At 40.4% G+C, this 19,761-nt stretch overlaps 1 protein-coding gene across 3 annotated transcripts in view; it reads right to left on the reverse strand.

Moving 5' to 3' along the window:
• Positions 1-19,761, reverse strand: part of hmcn1 (hemicentin 1) — a 607,098-nt gene that overhangs the window by 140,339 nt on the left and 446,998 nt on the right. For all 3 annotated transcript variants that reach the window (XM_087990747.1, XM_043699541.2, XM_087990748.1), the window contains exons 59-61: positions 15,770-15,883; positions 8,321-8,523; positions 5,685-5,766 (exon numbers count right to left, since the gene is read on the reverse strand). In XM_087990747.1, coding sequence (XP_087846873.1) covers positions 5,685-5,766; positions 8,321-8,523; positions 15,770-15,883 — 399 coding nt within the window. The remainder of the gene's footprint in view (positions 1-5,684; positions 5,767-8,320; positions 8,524-15,769; positions 15,884-19,761) is intronic.

A 19,761-nucleotide genomic window follows, 5' to 3' on the forward strand; every position in this document is an offset into this window, starting at 1 on the left:
GGAAATGTTAGATAAGTACAGCAGAACTATCCACAGTCACATAGGGTACTGGGAAGGAAGGGAATTGCCCATCGAGAGCCAAAACCCCTCAGTAAATTCCCACATGGATCCACATGTTTTAGCTTTCACAAGGCCCCATTGTGTATTCTCAGTCAAATGTCTGAATTTCTGATGATGAAGGGATCAGGAGATTTGACCCAATGTCCCTTATGTCCATCAGTATGTTGCACAATTCTATCTCTTGCTCACCGCAGGTTGCTGGTTCTTCAACATTTTTCCATATATTTTACCAAGTGCAAATACTTTTTAAGTCCATACAGTGGTTACCAGCAGAATATTCAGCTGTGGGGCCATAAAAATCAAATGCAATTCTCGCTTGGTACGTAACCAAGCTCTTCCTCAGTCACACAGATACTTAACAGGATAGCATAAGCTGGTTTGTTTTATTAATCTCTTCAGGCTAGAAAGATTAGAGATCAGCTAACTCGGTCTAAAGGCTTAAACCCAGACTTTCTAATCTATAAGAATCAGTGCATGCACTTACTAAGACATTAAGTCATCTCAAATATTTTAGGGAAGGAAGCAAAACAGAAGTGTGTCATTTTCTGCTCTGATGTGTTTCAGCAGGACTGATGATATGTGCTGTCAAAATGCAGAAGGAAAGAATGCCAAAAATGCTCCATCAACAACAATGTCCTTTAAAATGCCACATAATCACAATTTATTAATTTTAAATAGAAGTGCATGAAGTCCAAGATGTAGATTAAAACATTGTTAAAATGCAATAAGGGCTATGAATTGCTACACTTTTGCAAACAGCATAATGTTTCCATTCCCCTGTCTTGACACTGAGCCACTTTTTTTTACTGCTCTTCGAGATGCTTTCAAACAACCCCTACAAATTCCAGAAGTTAGGTCTGGACTTTTAAAATTTTTTTACAGCTTGTTTCATAATTTTACTAGAATATTTTGAACATTACTTACGGAAGACATTTATTATATTCAAGGTAAATGTAACTAAAAATGTGACCATCTTGACAGCAACTTAAGTTCACCTTACATTCACAGAAATAACTCTTGACTATATCAGAACCACTGGATAATGAGCAAATACTAAGCAGGAGGGAAAGAGGGATTAAGTGCCAGCTTTAACTCAATGGTAACACATTGACTGCTAAATCAGAAAGTTCTAGCCTCACTTCAGAAATGTGAATGTGTAATTCAGGCTGACATTTCACTGAAGGAACGTTAAATCATTGCAGATGTCTTTTGCATGAGACAGTAAAGCTACCCTTTCAGGTAAATATACAAGATTCCATGACACTTTGAAGAGGAGGAGGAGGAGGAGAGTTCATCTGGTGCTCTGACCAAAAAGCAACATTACTCTTACAGTTTGACTGTGGACCCTTACTGTGTGCAAACTAGTTTCTACATTATCCTTGTTTCAAACTTCATCCACATGTGTCTAATTCACTAATACTACTCTTCCAGGAATACTCACCTTTAAGACGTTATGCCCTTCTCGTGTTTCATTTACTTTAACAGCCACTTCTCCAATCCCTACTGTCCCTAGCTCCAACTTATTCCACTGGAGCCCAAGGAAAATGCCACTGTGTTGCCAATCCACCCATGATTGAAAATTTCTTTGAGACGATTTTTGAACCCTTATTTTCATTGCACGCTGATGTAGCATGAAAGCTAAGTGCTCAGGTAGACTAAAGATCATGAGGCAGAATTCCTTATTTTATTGGTCATAGGGTCACAGAGTCAGAAATATACAGCATGGAAACAGACCCTTCAGTCCAACTATTCCATGCCGATCAGATATCCTAACTTAATCTAGTCCCATTTGCCAGCACTTGACCCTTAGTCCTCTAAACCCTTCCTATTCATATACCCATCCAGATGTCTTTTAAATGCTGTAATTGTACCAGCCTCCACCACTTCATCTGGCAGCTCATTCCTTACAAGCACCACCCTCTCTGTGAAAAATTTGCCCTTCAATCCCTTTTATATCTTTCCCCTCACACCCAAACCTATGCTCTCTAGTTCTGGACTTCCCGACCCCAGGGAAAAGACTTTGTCTATTTATCCTATCCATGCCCCTCATGAGTTTATAAACCTCTATATGGTCACCCCTCAGCCTCAGACGCCCCAGGGAAAACAACCCCAGTCTATTCAGCCTCTCCCTATAGCTGAAATCCACCAACCCTGGCAACATCCTTGTATATCTTTTCTGAACCTGTTCAAGTTTCACAACATCCTTCCCATAGGAAGGAGGCTAGAACTGCACATAATATTCTAACAGTGGCCTAACCAATGTCCTGTACAGCCACAACATGACCTCCCAACTCCTATACTCAATGTTCTGAACCATAAAGGAAAGCATACCAAAAGCCTCCTTCAGTATCCTAACTACCTGCGATGCTACTTTCAAGGAACTGGGAACCTGCACCCCTAGATCTTTTTGTTCAGCAACACTCCCCAGGACCTTATCATTAAGTGTATAAGTGCATCTCTGATTTGCTTTTCCAAAATACAGCACCTCACATTTATCTAAATAAAACTCCATCTGCCACTAATCAACCTTTGGCCCATCTGATCAAGATCTCATCAGGTATTTGTAAACATAAAGGGAAATTGAAATTAGACTAGAAAGCAGGATGCTTACATGGAACTAAGCCTGAAGTTCACATCGGATTGAGGAATTATTTATCTTCCTCTCCCTCTTTCTCCGAGGCTTCATTCTACTGAAGATGCCCTTTTCTCAAGAGATGGCCCACTTGACTACTCAAGCCACCCTGCTCAATGACCTCCTTCACCATTGCCATTTGCTGCTGTGGAGCTGTTACACTGCCATTCATACTGAAAAGTATGCATTGTTCGTCGTATATTCCATCATGCATATGCAGACACGACAAGTGACATCACCTGGCTGTGACAGAGCACATCACAGGAATTGTTTGCATATGCATCCATGACAACACCACATTCTGTGCACAATTATACCATCAGTGCATGCACCACTGACAAGTGGTTAGGAGGGGCAAAGTAGAGGCTGGACCCCCAGCAAGTGAGAGACAAGAGCCAGTGGAGGACCTACACTGAGAATGTGGAAGGAATGCCTGCATCAGGGGTGAATGGAGAGGCCTGCATCAGAGCCGGCCTTCCTTTTGTCAGGGAGAGGGAAAGAGAGGGAGGCTGCTAGTACAGAATCAAATAAATTATTATTCATTTGTCGTACAGGGAACGTTATTTTACATCCTGCAGCGTCATCTTTAGATGTTGCTTCAGAAATACGTGATTTTCTTTCTGTGCTTTGTGCCACCTAGAGGTGACAATTATAGGTGACTCCACATAGTCACTCATTCCTATCTGTACTTTGTTTTCACCTTCTGTCCAGTTTCTTCCCAAAATGCACGCTCTGTTACCCTCCATAACTACTTCTATAATCTTAAGTTTAGCGAACCTGTCTCCCTTCTCGCTTCCTGTTCTCTACCCCTCACCAGGAAATTCTGAGGGTCTGTCACATCATCCTTGAACAGAAGTCCAACTTGTTCCACAGGAGATGTGCAATATTCTTTGTTCTAGTCCACACAGGTTGCCTCACTCCGTTCTTTTTGTATTGTTGCCAGAGTTTCAACTTCTTTGCTTCCAATTTTAACTCTTCCCCTCTCCAACTTTTTTGTAACTCTACGTCCCACTTCTTTCAATTGCTATTTGCTCTCAGTCTACCAACTCTCACACCATGACTAACCCTCCTCCCACTCTTCTTCCTGTAAGGGCTCTACTCCATCCTCCCAGTTTCTTTGTTTTGGTTAAATCTGTTCTGATTTAATTCCATACCATTGCTCCTGACAAGCCCCCCCCCCCCCCCCCCCCCCCGCCTTACCCCACAACTGAAAATGTCCCTCCACTTTGGCTGACAAAGCTCTTGACTGCACCCATTGTATTTCCACCAATTCACTTCTCATTTCTCCCTCTGTCACAGAACCACATTAGGGTCGCATCTGCATCCCAGTTCAATAACCATCATCTATTTCCACCACCTCTCGCATGATATCACCATCAAGCATATTTTCCTCTCCCCCTCAGAATTTCAAAGAGGCTGTTCCCTCCCTGAAACTTTATTCAACAGTTTCATCACCTCCAATGCCTAACTTACTATTAGTTTAGTTAGCTAATTGCTGTTTGTGGAACCTCATTGTTTGCATTTACATGGATTACAAAAATGACAATACTTCAAAAGTACTTAATTAGGTGTGAAGCACTTTGACTTGCCCTGTCAATTCATTCTTTATAGAAGGCAGTCAAAACACAATGGGAGAGTATTTAATAGCCTTTCAAAGACAAGGAGGTGGTGGTACATAATCAACGTAAACAGGGAGTCCCAAATTATAAATGTTTGTGCGGGAGTGGGAATTTAGCAAGGGCAGAGTACTTATGAGTTGGAGTGGATAAGGATCTCAAGCTATTCTGATTACTGGTGGATTTTTAACATGGAGGTGGGAAGACCAGTGAGAAATGCATTGGAAACTGAGCAAATCTAAATACCTACACAAATTTGTCCACATCTTTTTCTGCAAGTACATTAACATTCTAGGTGCCAAGAAATGAAATTAGATTTGGAAATTAAACACAAATTTTAAACTGGTGACAAAAAAAAGTCTTAATGTCTATATCTGATAAGACAGAAAATGCACACATTGGGTAGAATTTAGTCCAAAAAGGAGGTTGTCTTTGGGCAGCAAGAGTTCAGCTTTGCGAAGTCTGGCCATATTAAATGCCAAGCTGTTGGTCAATCAGAGGCCAGCAGTTCTCAACTAGAGGTAGCTCTACCAGGACAGGATTGCACTGACCAAGAGCCATCTTCAGTCAATGACCCTGAATAGGTGAATGAGGGCAGAATGGGGAATCACAGGGAGGGATCAAAGGGTACCATGGGAAGGAATGGGGTTAGAACAAAAGGCAGCTAGCTGCTCTCAGTGAACATGTGCCTTTTACAATGTTAGATCCTTTGATCAGACACAGAGTGCCTTTGAATTTTCTTCCCGGAAGTGTACAATCAAATATGACAGGGTTTGCTTTTTTGGGCTCCACAAATGGAGACTGCCCCATCTGCTACTGGTTGAATACCAGGTATTGTGGGATGAAGCCCTTAAGTGAGTCACTAGAGTCTCAAATATCATCATCAAGAGGGAAGGTCACCCCTGAAATTTCCTGTGCTAATGAGGGTCAGAAGTCACATAACACCAGGTTATAACCAACAGGTTTATTTGAAATCACAAGCTTTCAGAGTGCTGCCCTTTATCAGGTGACTACACCTGACAAAGGGGCAGTGCTACGAATGCTTGTGATTTCAAATAAACTTGTTGGAACATAACCTGGTGTTGTGTGACTTCTGACCTTGTCCACCCTAGTTCAATATGGTTACCTACACATTATGGCAGACATGATCAAGGCAGAGTTGGGAAGATGGTACGATCCCCACCCTGTACTCTTTAATCTAATTAAAGCATACTTTGGACTTCAAACTCTACTCAAAGAAAGGTATTAAATTCTGCTCATTGTCACCAGTTTGTAATATTTTCATCTTTAAAAAGATTGTACTTAATTGGTTAGTCCAATTGAAGAAACAAAAACATCTCCCCACAATTAATGTCTGTGATAAAAATTCAGCTTACCGTGTACATTGAGGTGGAAGTTCTTATCCACTTGTCCAGCAATGTTTATTGCTTTACAAACATATTGCCCTGTGTCTGAAACCTACAGTGGAAAAAAAAAACAGAAAAAACTATTTTGTAAACCTTCAAAAATAAAATGGAGATGATGCAATTTTATGATATTTAATATTTTATTATTGATCATGTTTGCATCAGTTATCAATTTACGCCTTTGCGATATAAAGCTAAGTAAATATTACTGAGCATACTTCATCCCTTATTTTCAGTTGTTCAATTTTCCATTCCAGAAAATATAAACTGAATATTTTTAAGGCTTATTGATATTACTTAAATCTAGCAATTCGCAACAGAAAAAATGAACTACTTACGTTTGAAAATAAGCAACCAAGAGATCCTTTAGGAGTATGTTAAGATATTAAACAGAACACAAATTGAAGGCAGAATTTGCAAATTCAGAACTTGGTTAATAGGTTCAATCTGGTGAAAAGACATTTTAGAGCTAACATCAAGAAATTCTTCCTCACACAGCATCACCAACATGTGCAACTCATTAGGAAAGGATTGGGTAGAAAGTGCCAGAACCGTTCTAAGACAAAGTACAATAGATGCTGGAAATCTGAAGTAAAAAGAGAAAATGCTGGAAATACTCAATCAATTTGGCAACATCTGTGGAAGAACGAGACATAATTAATGTTTCAAGTGAATAATCCTTTATTAGTTCATCAATCTGAAACATTAAAACTTTTTCTCTCTCTCCGCAGTTGCTGCCTGGCTAGCTGAGTATCATCAGCATTTTCTATTTCCATTTGCAAAAATGCTGGATATTATGATGAGGGCTTTTAGTTTTGCAGATGGATAAACAAAGGAGGCTAAATGTTTTTGCTTGCTCTGTATCTGTCCTGTGAAATTCATAATTTGAATTCACCTCTTTTCAATATCAGTACTACTATTTTCGTATCTAATCTGAATTCACTCCTAATTTAAAAACCAAAAAATGCAAATGCTGTAAATCAGAAACAAAAGCGGAAATAGCTGGAAAAGCTCAGCGGTTCTGGCAGCATCTGTGGAAAGAAATTAGAGTTATCATTTCAGTTGAGTGACAAGAGTATTCGATTCCCACTGGCATTAATGGCTCGCTGGTGAAATGTTTGTCTGTAAAAGTGAATCTTTTACTAAATCTTGCAATAGCTTCAGTTATACATGGCATTGGTGAGACGAGAGTTGGAGTACTTTTTACAGTACTGGTCACCATACTTACAGAAGATATTAATGGCTTGGAAGCAGTTCAGAGAACATTTACTAGACTCATACCTGGAATGAGGGGATTGCCTTATGAGCAAAGGCTAGGTAGGCTAAACCTGGATCCTCTGGATTTTTAGAAGAGTAAGAAAATAATTGAAACTTACAGGATCCTGAGTGGAATGTCTCAAGGATGCTTTCTTTTGTGGGAGAAGTTGAAGTTGTAGTTTAAAATTAAGGGGTCAACCATTTAAGACAGAGCTGAGAAAACATTTTTTCTGAGGTTTGAGTCTCTTTGGAATTCCCTTCCTCAAAAGTCAGTGGATCTTTAGGTATATTTAAGGCAGAGGTAGATAGATTCTTGATTACCAAGCAGATGAAAGACTATCAGGGCTATGCAAGAATAGAGAGTTGAGGCTAAAATCAGATTGATGTTATTAAATGGCAGAGCAGGCTCAAAGGGTTGAGTGGATTACTCTTGTTCCCTAGTCAAATGTTGTTTCTGTAGCAGTTTATTAATTACACAGAATTAAAAAAAAACTTGTCCTTAAATCAATTTGAAATGATTGTGTCTTGACTGAAGCTGGACTGAATTGAAACGGGTAATTTAATGCTGTAATATGAATGTTTAAACATGCCTGGTCTATCTAAAAATGTGAAGATGAGAAATTACCACTGAAACAAAGAAATTAGCCAGATATTATAAAAGCTCTTCATCATGGTCATCTACAAAGACACCGGCATTATTATCCTAACCAAACTGACTAAAGCAGAGACATCAACTACATTGTTCTGTGCTAAGCCAACGTAGAATAATTACTCAAACCCCCTCATCCTTCTCCTTTTAGGAGCTTGTTCTGCACTGAACAGTTTCTGCTCATTTTCTTTGTCAACGTTTGGTCCCAGGGCTTAGGTTAATGGTGTGTGAAAAATCCTCAAAATCAGGACATTCTTTCAGTGCCTGCCACACCATTATCCTGTTAACATTAGTAATCTCAAGTAACTTTGAAAACTAATCACAGTACCAGCCTGTAGATTTTAATCAGCATCTAATGTGAAATTAATCGATTATCATTTTAAATGATGTTTGAGAAGGCAGGGGAGGGAGCATTTGTACGTCAACTGACGTCATGATTAAACTGCTCTGCATACTTCAGGCAAACAGTCCCTGTGGGTATATTAACACATTCACCAAAATGTGTCTTACAGCATAGACAGGAGCAAAATTCTGCAAATGCACTGTGGAATAGCAATTTGATAAGAAAAGAACAACTAAAGTGACAAAATAATGCGAGTTATATATATCCTAATTTTGGGACCATTATATCTATAACATAATCGTAAAATTATTGTGTCATCTGCTTTCACTTTGTACTTTTAGCTTTGTAAAGTCTTACCTCTGCACCTGTGATCTCCAGCCTTTGCCCATTGGCAAGAGTACGAATATTGTTGGATTCTGTGATTGGCCGCCCATTCTTAAACCAGGTGATGACAGGTGGTGGTACAGCATTTGATTCACATTCCAACGTGACTGTGTTTCCAGTGCGGATACTGATTACTTGAGGAGAATCCCCTGCACGATCCTTAATGGTTGGAGGAACTGTGTGAAAACCACGGTATTGAAAACTGTAAATGTGACTCAAGCCATTTTACTACTTTACTCCAAAAGGAAAATAAAATGTAAAGAATTTCAAATTACTGTCAATCATTTCATTGCTTAAAGCAGATTTAAAACATTTGGAGGGAATCAATTTTGAGCAGTCTTCTCAAAGGAATAATAGCAACATGTTTCACTCGTCTATTGAACATCATAGTGGAGGTCACAACATATTTGCAAAACAATAGGAGCAAAGCAATAATAAGCCGAAAAGGGCTAATTAAACAATTCCAAATTTTGGTTTTAAAAACCTGTATGTTGGATAGGAACACAACCGAAACCACCAGTTTATGATTATTAGCAGAAAAAATGTCCTAAGGCAGGTCACAGAGGAATAAAGACAATCAAGTCTATGGAAGACATTATAAAATGTGGGGTTCACAGGCTGAAAATTTAACCACAAAGAATAGGGTGAATGGGGGTCAGTGTGCATAAGAGGCTTGATTCAGAGGAAATTAGAATCTAGATAATGGTGACTCTAGCATTAGCCACAAACAGACTGAAGATAACAATGAGAGTGCCTTAAATTCTCTCCATCATGAAGATCATCTGTGCTTCCACCTCCTAGGATCACGTTTCACTGCCGTCCTTTTTATGAAGATGGATTGAGAATAGATAGCAGACATATAAACTAACAGAAATTCAAGTCTAGGAATATAGGAAAATTGGAGATGATTTGACTTAGTGAACAAGGATGATGAAAGGCAACAGAGTGGGCTAATTTAGTGGTCTTTATCTTCACTGGCAACAAAGAAATCCATAATTGGATTTCAGTTGTTGTTAGTGGTAAAAGTGGAGAGAGAAAGGAGAATAGTTAGTTGTGTAGAGAAGGAGCCTCTGGTTGTCTTTGCACTCGAGGATGATCCTACAGTAGTAGATAGCTTTGGTAGGAGACAGTGAGGTTGGGTGGAACATTTATCAGAAATCAGACTTGATGACAGATGGCTCAGTTGTTTGAAAACAGGATGCATTGATGTTTGCTAATTTTGGATTTGGAGGGAGAGTGATACAACAAGAGAAGTACTGATGTTGGCAAGGTTCATGTTGCTGGGCAAAAGGATAAAGGTAAAAGGTGTGGGGATGATTGAGAAATTTGACAGATAAAAAACAATTTTGTTTTCAAATTAAGAATCAAAACTATGATTGTAAAAATATAGAGCATGCATTGCTAATTATCTTGCTGCAGTTACAGAAAGAAGCACGTTTTGAAAGAAACAAAGCTGGGCTTGTGCACAGGGGAAGGAAAAAGCAAGTAGGAAAATTTACTCATTAGAAATCAAGACTGTAGGAACAATAAATAGATATAGGAAGGTGAAAAATTTTAGTTTTTGTGTAAAGGGGAAAACATTACATCGAGAAAATTTTAATTTATTGATTGCGATTGAAGAATGGATTAATGAAACAGGAATTTTTAAAAATCTGTTCCTCACTTGGTTACTTGACTTCTTTGGGGTTATAATTTAGGTGGAGAGGGCAGGACTGGCTAGATAGTCAGAATGGAATTTACAGATTATAGTACCAAGAGTTTTCATTTTCCAAAGCAGAATGATTTAAGATATTTTATGCAAGATATATTGATGAACTACATGGCTTTGCAGAGGGCCAAATATTATGGTTGTTGCTGTACTCTGATTAAACAAGTCAATTATACATCTTGAAAACAAATGACAGGCACAATTATATAATAATGCTGGTAGGCTGACTGGCATACTATACTTGAGTATATTTCTCTAATAAAGTCGGAGAAAGGGGCTCTTTAAAAGCACAAAGCAATCTAAGTGAATATTAATGTAGTTCTTCTGTTTACCCATTTCAAAGTTATTAAAAGATTGTTCATTGTGACACTTTTTAAGCCAGTCCACATTTTATGTTCCTGTTGAAGATGCAAGCATGAAAATTGAAAATCATAATATATACAGATACAATTTCCTAAAATGTGGTTTTCATGACTGTCATTTTTGACCAGAGATATGAGAAAATCACCTCCAGCATCCATCTAGTTTTTCTTATTTTGAATAAACATTTCAACCTGAATTATTTAATCAACAATCTGTATTTGCTTATTTAAATTGGAATTGGATTTCTGATCAAAGTCGGAGTTGAGCCAATCGCAAGCAGATTGTCAACAGTTTGTACAAAAGAGCAGCTTTCACTTTGCTTCATTATCCTGGGTCCCACAGCCAAAATATTTATATTACGTTAGAGATTGATATAAAAACTATAAGCTGCTCTCTCTGCTAAACCTGGTTTGTTGGATATTTCTCATTACAATGCTTGTAAGAGGCCAAATGTGTGGAAATTAACATATCATCTAAAATCTAATGACTCAATTACTTTGTTCAATGTTTCAAAAATTACTTTTCTGCATCCAGTTATTAATCAGAAAAATATAAATTTGAACTCATTCAAATTCCCACTCTGAATACAAACTGAGTGCATGTTTATTTATATGAGGTATGAATAAGCCTTGGCAGCATCCTTGTAAACTTTTTTCTGCACTCTTTCCAGTTTAGTAATAACCTTCCTACAGCAAGGTGACCAAAACTGAACACAATATTCCAAATGTGGCCTCATCAATGTCCTGTACAACTGTAACATAACTTTCCAACTTCTGTACTAGTCCCCTAACTGATGAAGGCCAGTATGCCAAAAGCCTCCTTCACTGCCCTGTCTACCTGTGACTCCACTTTGAGAGAACAGTGTACCTGAATACCAAAGTACTTCTGTTCCAACACACTCCTTAGGGCCCAACCTTTCACCTTGAAACTCCTACCTTGATTTGACTTTCCAAAATGCAAGACCTCTCACTTATCTATATTAAATTTCATTTGCCAATTCTCGGCTCACTTTCCCAGCTGATCAATGTCCTGCTGCAATTTCTGATAACCTTCCTTGCTGTCCACGATGCTGCCTATTTTACTGTCATCAGCAAACTTATTAATCATGCCTTGTACATTCTCATCCAAATCATTGATATAGATAATGTTATGAAGGTATAGGTGTGTACTGTACTTTTAAGAGAGTCCGTGTGCCTATCTACATGGATCTAGATAGGCGCAGTGTGCTGAAAAATTAAAGAATGTAAGATTTGGTTGTGAAACAAATAGCTGGAGCTGCATTACCATGATACACAACAAATTCAAATTTGACCAATCAATTTAAATTATGTCACAAGACATCAAAATCCAATCAAATTTGAATGTTAATGTTTTGATGACATCAAACCAATGGGATGGTCCAATGTTTTGGAGTATATAAAATTGGCTATTTTGAACAGTTAGCCAGAGCAGCAAAGAGCACCAATGAGAATATGGCCTGCAAAGCCCCTTTCTGAAAGGTACCTTTTCATGTGAAATTTGTAAAGCAGAAGACCGAAGATTTGAGTTATAGAGAGAAGTTGAATAGGCTGGGATTGTTTTCCCTGGAGTGTTGGAGGCTGAAGGGTGACCTTTATAGAGGTTTATAAAATCATGAGGAACATGGATAGAATAAATAGACAAAGTCTCTTCCCTGGGGAGGGTAAGTCCAGAACTAGAGGGCATAAGTTTAGGATGAGGGGAAAGATATGAAAGAGACCTAAGGGGCAAATTTTTCACACAGAAGGTGGTACATGTATGGAATGGTCTGCTAGAGGAGGTGGTGGAGGCTAGTATGTTTGCAACAGTTAAAAGGCATCTGGAGGGACATATGAATAGGAAGGGTTTGGAGGGATATGGGCCAGGTGCTGGCAGGTGGGACTAGATTGGGTTGGGATATTTGGTCGGCATGGATGAGTTGGATTGAAGGGTCTGTTTCCATGCTGTACATCTCTATGACTCTAAAAAGACAAAATACTTGTGGCTGCTGAAAATCTGAATCAGAATGCTGGAGAAACTCAACAGCTCTGGCAACATCTGAAGAGAGGGAAACAAGGTGAATATTTTGAGTCTGGTATGACTTCTTCAGACCATCAGAAATGGGCAAACATGTCAGCAGAATGTCACTTTTTGAACATGATTAACAAAATGTTAATTAAATTTCTAGATTTTGTGACAAATATTCATTATTTAGGGGTTCTGTCTTCATAACTACTACAGTTGACTGGCAATTGAAACTGGTTATTATATTTCAGACTCAAGGCCTGTGACCAGTGGTGTGCCACAAGGAATGGTGCTGGGTCCACTGCTTTTCATCATTTATATGAATGACTTGGATATGAACACCAATGGAATGGTGAGTAAGTTTGTAAACGACACCAAAATTGGAGGTGTAGTGGACAGCAGAGGTTACCTCAGAGTACAACAGGATCTTGCTCAGATGGGCCAATGGGCCAAGGAGTGGCAGATCGAGTTTAATTTAGATAAATGTGAGGTGCGGCATTTTAGAAAGGCAAATCAAGGCAGGACTTGTATGCTTAATGGTAAGGTCCTGGAGAGTGGTCCTGAACAAAAAGACCTTAGAGTGAGGGTTCATAGTTCATTGAAAGTAGAGTTACAGGTAGTGAAGAAGGCATTTGGTATGCTTGCCTTTATTGGTCACTGCATTGAGTATAGGAATTAGGAGGTCATGTTGCAGCTGTACTGGAGATTGGTTAGGCCATTAATGGAATACCGCATGCAATTTTGTTCTCCGTCCAATAGGAAGGATGTTGTGAAACTTGAAGGGGTTCAGAAAAGATTTACAAGGATGTTGTCAGGGTTGGAGGGTTTGAGCTGTAGGGAAAGGCTGAATAGGCTGGGGCTGTCTTCCCTGGAGCATCGGATGCTGAGGGGTGACCTTATAGAAATTTATAAAATCATGAGAGGCATGAATAGGCTGAACAAATGAGGTCTTTTCCCTCAGGATAGCAGAGTCCAAAACTAGAGGGCATAGGTTTAAGGGGAGAGCAGCAAAATTTCAAAGGGACCCAAGGGGCAACTTTTTCACTCAGAGGGTGGCACGTGGATGGAATGAGTCGTGGAGGCTGGTACAATTACAACATTTAACAGTCATCTGGATGGTATATGAATAGGAAGGGTTCAGTGGGATGTGGGAAAATGGGGATTGGATTTATTTAGAATATCTGGTCAACCTGAATGAGTTGAACTGATGGGTCTGTTTCTGTGCTATACAACTCTATAACTCTATTTGAAACGTATTCGTTACCAATTCAGATGCAATTAACAAACATGTCATTGCAGATAAACATGTAGTTCAACAATTATTTCTAATGAGGATTTTAAGTCATTGACAGGGTAAAAAGATTGAAAAGAATTGTAGAAAGGCTATGATAAATCAAGAATGATGATGAGGTGATGATAAACCTAGGTTCCAAAGTTTGCAAAGTGGGAAGACAGCGCAATAAGAGGCAAGATTTTAAATCTGACAGCCTTGAAAAATATAGTTGTCAGTTTCATTGACAATTCAAATTTGTTGGACTGTTATAAATGAGAGCCATAGAGCCGAATTTTGCACAGAAGGTCTGCTGGTTCCCCCATGGATGAGCGTGAGTGTCCCTGATGCACACAAGGCATGGCCCCTCAAATGATGTGCCCCTCTTCCTTCTTGCCTATTTAACAAAGTAGTTAGAAAACAGTCTGCTGACCTCCACTTTCCTGCCCTCCCCCAACCATATTGGTTTGTTGTCAAGTAGTCAGGCAATAAGCTGGCCACCAACTGTGTGCCTTTACTGGTGAATTTAAGTTTGATGGGGGTGTTGAGAGCGGCAAGGAAAGATCATGACATTAAGTGCAGCCAATAGAACTATTTACATAAGGAGGCACTCTTATTTAAGTGTTTTTTTTCAAGTGCACGATACTCAATGTCAGCTTGTATAAAGGTGTTGAATAACCTGATTGACCACATTGCCAAAGTATCTGTACCATATGAGATTCCTTTAACTTTTTGCTACCAAAGTGGATGACCTCACATTTATCTACATCATACTTCATCTGCCATGCATTTGCCCACTCTTTCAACTTGTCCCAATCACACTGAAGCATTTCTGCATCATCCTCACAGCACACTCTCCAGACCAGCTTTAAGTTGTCTACAAACATGGAGGTAAGTGTAGTTAGTTTGGGGGTTAGTTAGCTTGACAGCTAGTTTGCAATGCAGTGTGATGCCAGCATCGCAGGTTCAATTTTTCTACCAGCTGAGTTCACTATGAAGGTCCCACCTTATTGAACTACCACCAGTCACCTCTTTCTAAATGAGAGAACAGCCCAGTGGTTCTCTGTTACTATGCCAACTTTATGTTTAGTTCCCTTATCTAAATTATTGATATATATTGTGAATAGCTAGGGTCCAAGTACTGATCCTTGTGATACTCAACTAGTCACTGTCTGCCACTTGAAAAAGAACCGTTTATTCCTACTTCTTGTTTCCTATTTGCCAGCTAGCTTGGAATTCATGTCTGTTCATTATTCTCAATGTCATATGTTTTAATTTTACATTCTGACAGTCCACGTAAATCACATCATTGGCTTCCCCTTATCAACTCTATGCATTACAACCACACACAATTCTGGTAGATTTGTCGAGCATGACTTCCTGCTTGCAAGATCCATGTTAACTCTGACTAATCCTGTCGCTGTTTTCTAAGTGTTCTGAGTTTTTAAAAGTGGACTCTAGCAATTTCTCCATTACTGATGTCAGTCTAACCAGTCCATAATTCCCTGTTTTCTCTTTACCTTCTTTTTTTTAAATAACGAGTTTACATTAGCTATGCTCCAATCCATAGGAACTATTCCCAAATCTGTAAAATCTTTAAAGCTGACCACCACTTCATCTACTATTTCGAGGGTCACTTCCTTAAATTCCGTGGAGATGTTGATTATCAGGCCCTTGTCAGCCTTTAATCCCAAGTTTCCCACACCAATTCTCTACCAATACTGATTTTTCTTAGTTTATTTCTCTCACTAGACTGCAATCCCCAAAATATTTGCGACATTATTTGTGCCCTTTGTGAAGGCAGATCGAAATATGTATTTAATTGATCTGCTATCTATTTGTTCCCATTATAACATACCCTGTTTCTGACTGTAAGGGACATACATTTGTCACTAATAATTTTTCTCTTCACATACCTATAGAAGTTTTTGCAAAGTAGAAGTAAAAGCAGTAGAAACAGTTTTCGTATGTTTCTAATGAAAACTTTATAAATTACTGCTGTGTTAACTTTTATCTCCTCAGTCCCAATACACTAAAATCTGAAATCATATATACCAACCATAAACAGTGAGGTAAATCTGCTTTTCAGCTTCTCCTGCTTGATTCATGGCTAAGCATGCATATTTTCCTCCATCTGACTGCTTAGCTCGAGGCAACTGGACAGTTCGACCTCCTGTGAGAAAGAAAGCTTGATTTCAGAATCAAAAACATATTGCAATATTGATCCAAGTGAAAAGATCTGTAGTTGCATCAAAAATCACTTTCAATAGATTAACTTTTTAGAATTTATAGAAGCAAAGTGCAGAATATTGTTAATTCTTCAATAGAGTATGTGTTTAGACATTGACACTATCCTCTACTCAGTACCTTTGCATCAAGATCTATGCTATCATATTATATCTGTTTCATCTTTGTTTAGTTGCTATATTCAATTTCTTTACTTTTTTGAGTATTAGTTATGCAAATTGTCAATTTCATTTACCATATACATGTTTCTTGAGCTCCTAAGATCAAGCAGATATATCCAGCTGGCCAGGATGTATAACTTAAGGTATAAAATTACCTAAGTTTGTTTTATTTAATATTGAGAAGGGAGAAACTTGAAGAATTTTTCTTTGATATTCAATGGAACGAATGGAGATAGAAGAATGTATTGCATAAGGTATGTGAAAGAAATTGGCTGGATGAGCAGAATGGTCTTTTCTCACTTATTTTATTTCTAAACAGTATGTTCTGATGTAACGCGATAGTTCCAGTCCCCTGTGATCCCGCAGGATACGAGAATTGCGTAATCGCAGCGCCATTTAAATTAATGGGACTAGAATCATGTTATAACCAATACAGATAAGGAAAGTTCACTTTCTGGAAATAATAGTCTAAATTCTTCAATCACACTATAGCCAATTCATGTTGAAGAAACCCATGTTATAGCAGAACTGACTGTACTCTGATATAAATTACATCTCATCTGCTGATCTTACATTTTATTTTGACTGAAAGATGAGTGGATATGCAAGTTGTACTGTTTTTTAAAAAAATTTTGTACTTTAAATGTGCCCTCTTTCCAAGCTATACTGTGCATCTGTTATTTTCAGACTTTTGAAAGTGCCTACCTATATCTGACCTCAACTTTAATGAAAGTATTTAAGATCAGAGTTATTTTTATATAAAAGTAGAATCTAAATGAAAACCTTACGATATGAACCATTTTAAAGCAAAATGAGTTACATAATGTCTTTAAGAATCTGACATTACTTTACAAATGTTCAGATGTGCATGAATTCCATGTGTTACTCTGAAGTGATGGATGGAAAAGTCTGTAGGTCAAACCATTTTTTAACAAAAAAATCTTCGCAGTCAGCATCATTATACGTTGGCAAAAGTGAGGACTGCAGATGCTGCAAACCAGAGTCTAGATCAGAGTGGTTCTGGAAAAGCACAGCAGGTCAGGCAGCATCCGAGGAGCAGGAAAATCGACGTTTCAGGTAAAAGCCCATCATCAGGAATAGAGGCAAGGTGCCTGCAGAGTGGAGAGATAAATGAGAGGGGTGTGGGGGTGGGGAGAAAGTAGCATAGAGCACAATAGGTGAATGGGAGTGGGGATGGAGGTGATAGGTCAGAGAGGAGGGTGGAGCAGATAGGTGGGAAGGGAGATTAGCAGGTAGGACAGGTCATGGGAACGGTGCTGAGCTGGAAGGTTGGAACTGGGGTAAGGTGGGGGGAGGGGAAATGAGGAATCTGGTGAAGTCCACATTGATGCCCTCGAGTTGAAGTGTTCCGAGGCAGAAGATGAGACGTTCTTCCTCCAGGCGTCCGTTGGTGAGGGAGCGGCGGTGGAGGAGGTCCAGTTCCTGCATGTCCTCGGCATAGTGGGAGGGGGAGTTGAAATGTTGGGCCACGGGGCAGTGGGGTTGATTGGTGCGGGTGCCCTGGAGATGTTCCCTAAAGCGCTCTGTGAGGAGGTGTCCAGTCTCCCCAATGTAGAGGAGACTGCATCAGGAGCAACAGATACAATAAATAACATTGGTGGATGTGCAGGTGAAACTTTGATGGATGTAGAATGCTCCTTTGGGGCCTTGGATGGAGGTGTGGGGAGGGAAATATATCTCTTGTGTGGTGCATTTGGAGATGGTGGAAATGTCGATGGATGATGCGGGTTATGCGAAGGTTGGTAGGGTGGAAGGTGAGGACCGGGGGGTTCTGTCCTTGTTACGGTTGGAGGGGTGGGGTTTGGGGCCGAGGTGCAGGATATAGATGAGATGCGTTGGAGGGCATCTTAGATTAGATTAGATTAGATTACATTACAGTGTGGAAACAGGCCCTTCGGCCCAACAAGTCCACACCGACCCGCCGAAGCGCAACCCACCCATACCCCTACATTTACCCCTTTAACCTAACACTACGGGCAATTTAGCTTGGCCAATTCACCTGACCCGCACATTTTTTGGATTGTGGGAGGAAACCGGAGCACCCGGAGGAAACCCACGCAGACACGGGGAGAATGTGCAAACTCCACACAGTCAGTCGCCTGAGTCGGGAATTGAACCCGGGTCTCTGGCGCTGTGAGGCAGCAGTGCTAACCACTGTGCCACCGTGCCGCCCACAACCATGTGGGAAGGGAAAGTGCAGCCTCTTAAGAAGGAGGTCATCTGGTGTGTTCTGTGGTGGAACTGGTCCTCCTGGGAGCAGATAACGTGGAGGAATTGGGAATACGGGATGGCATTTTTGCAGGAGGTAGGGTGGGAAGAGGTGTAATCTAGGTAGCTGTGGGAGTCGATGGATTTGTAAAAGATGTCAGTGTCAAGTCGGTCGTCATTAACGGAGATGGCGAGGTCCAGGAAGGCGAGGGACGTGACAGAGATGGTCCTGGTGAATTTAAGGTTGGGGTGGAATGTATTAGTGAATTTGATGAACTGCTCAACCTCCTTGTGGGAGCACGAGGTGGTGTCAATGCAGTCATCAATGTAACGGAGGAAGAGGTGGGGAGTGGTGCCGGTGTAACTACGGAAGATGGGCTGTTCTACGTAGCTGACAAGGAAACAAGCATAGCTGGGGCCCATGCGGGTGCCCATGGCTACCTCTTTGGTCTGGAGGAAGTGGGAGGATTTGAAGGAGAAATTAAGGGCGAGGACCAGTTCAGCCAAACGAATGAGAGTGTCAGTAGAAGGGTACTGTTGGGAACGTTGGGAAAGGATGAAACTGAGGGCTTGGAAGCCTTGGTCATTGCGGATGGAGGTGTAGAGGGATTGGATGTCCATGGTGAAGATGAGGCATTGGGAGCTGGGGAAATGGAAGTTTTGAAGGAGGTGAGCTGCCAGAGGATGTGGTGGAGGCTGGTACAATTGCAACATTTAAGAGGCATTTGGATGGGTATATGAATAGGAAAAGTTTGGAGGGATATGGGCCGGATGCTGGCAGGTGGGACTAGATTGGGTTGGGATATAATCTCGGCATGGACGGGTTGAACTGAAGGGTCTGTTTCCATTCTGTACATCTCTATGACTCTTGGTGGAGGGTGTGAGTGGTGTCTCGAATGTATCTGGGGTGTTTCTGGACTAGGTGGGATAGGACAGTATCAGGGTAGGTGGAGATGAGTCGGTGGGGCAGGAGCATGCTGAGACAATGGTTCTGCCGGGGTGGTCAGGCTTGTGGATCTTGGGAAGGAGATAGTCCGGGAACCCCGCTTTGCCCGATTCTGAGGTTGGAAGCTGTGGGTGGGAGATCTCCTGAGATGATGAGGTTCTGTATGGTCTGGGAGATGATGGTTTGGTGATGGGGGTGGGGTCATGGTCGAAGGGGCGGTAGGAGGAGGTGTCTTCAAGATGGCATCTGGCTTGAGCAGTGTAGAGGTCAGTGCGCCAGACTACCAATGTACCCCCTTTATCCGCTGGCTTGATGGTGAGGTTGGGATTGGAGCAGAGGGAGTGGAGGGCTGCACGTTGTGAGGGTGAGAGGTTGGAGTGGGGGAGGGGGGTAGACAGGTTGAGGCAGTTAATGTCTCGGTGACAGTTGGAAATGAAGAGATCGAGGGTGGGTAATAGGCCAGCACGG

This window comes from Chiloscyllium plagiosum, unplaced genomic scaffold (genome assembly GCF_037043375.1).
Source record: "Chiloscyllium plagiosum isolate Xiang-an unplaced genomic scaffold, Cpla_swu_hap1 HiC_scaffold_9, whole genome shotgun sequence".
Lineage (NCBI taxonomy): Eukaryota > Metazoa > Chordata > Chondrichthyes > Orectolobiformes > Hemiscylliidae > Chiloscyllium > Chiloscyllium plagiosum.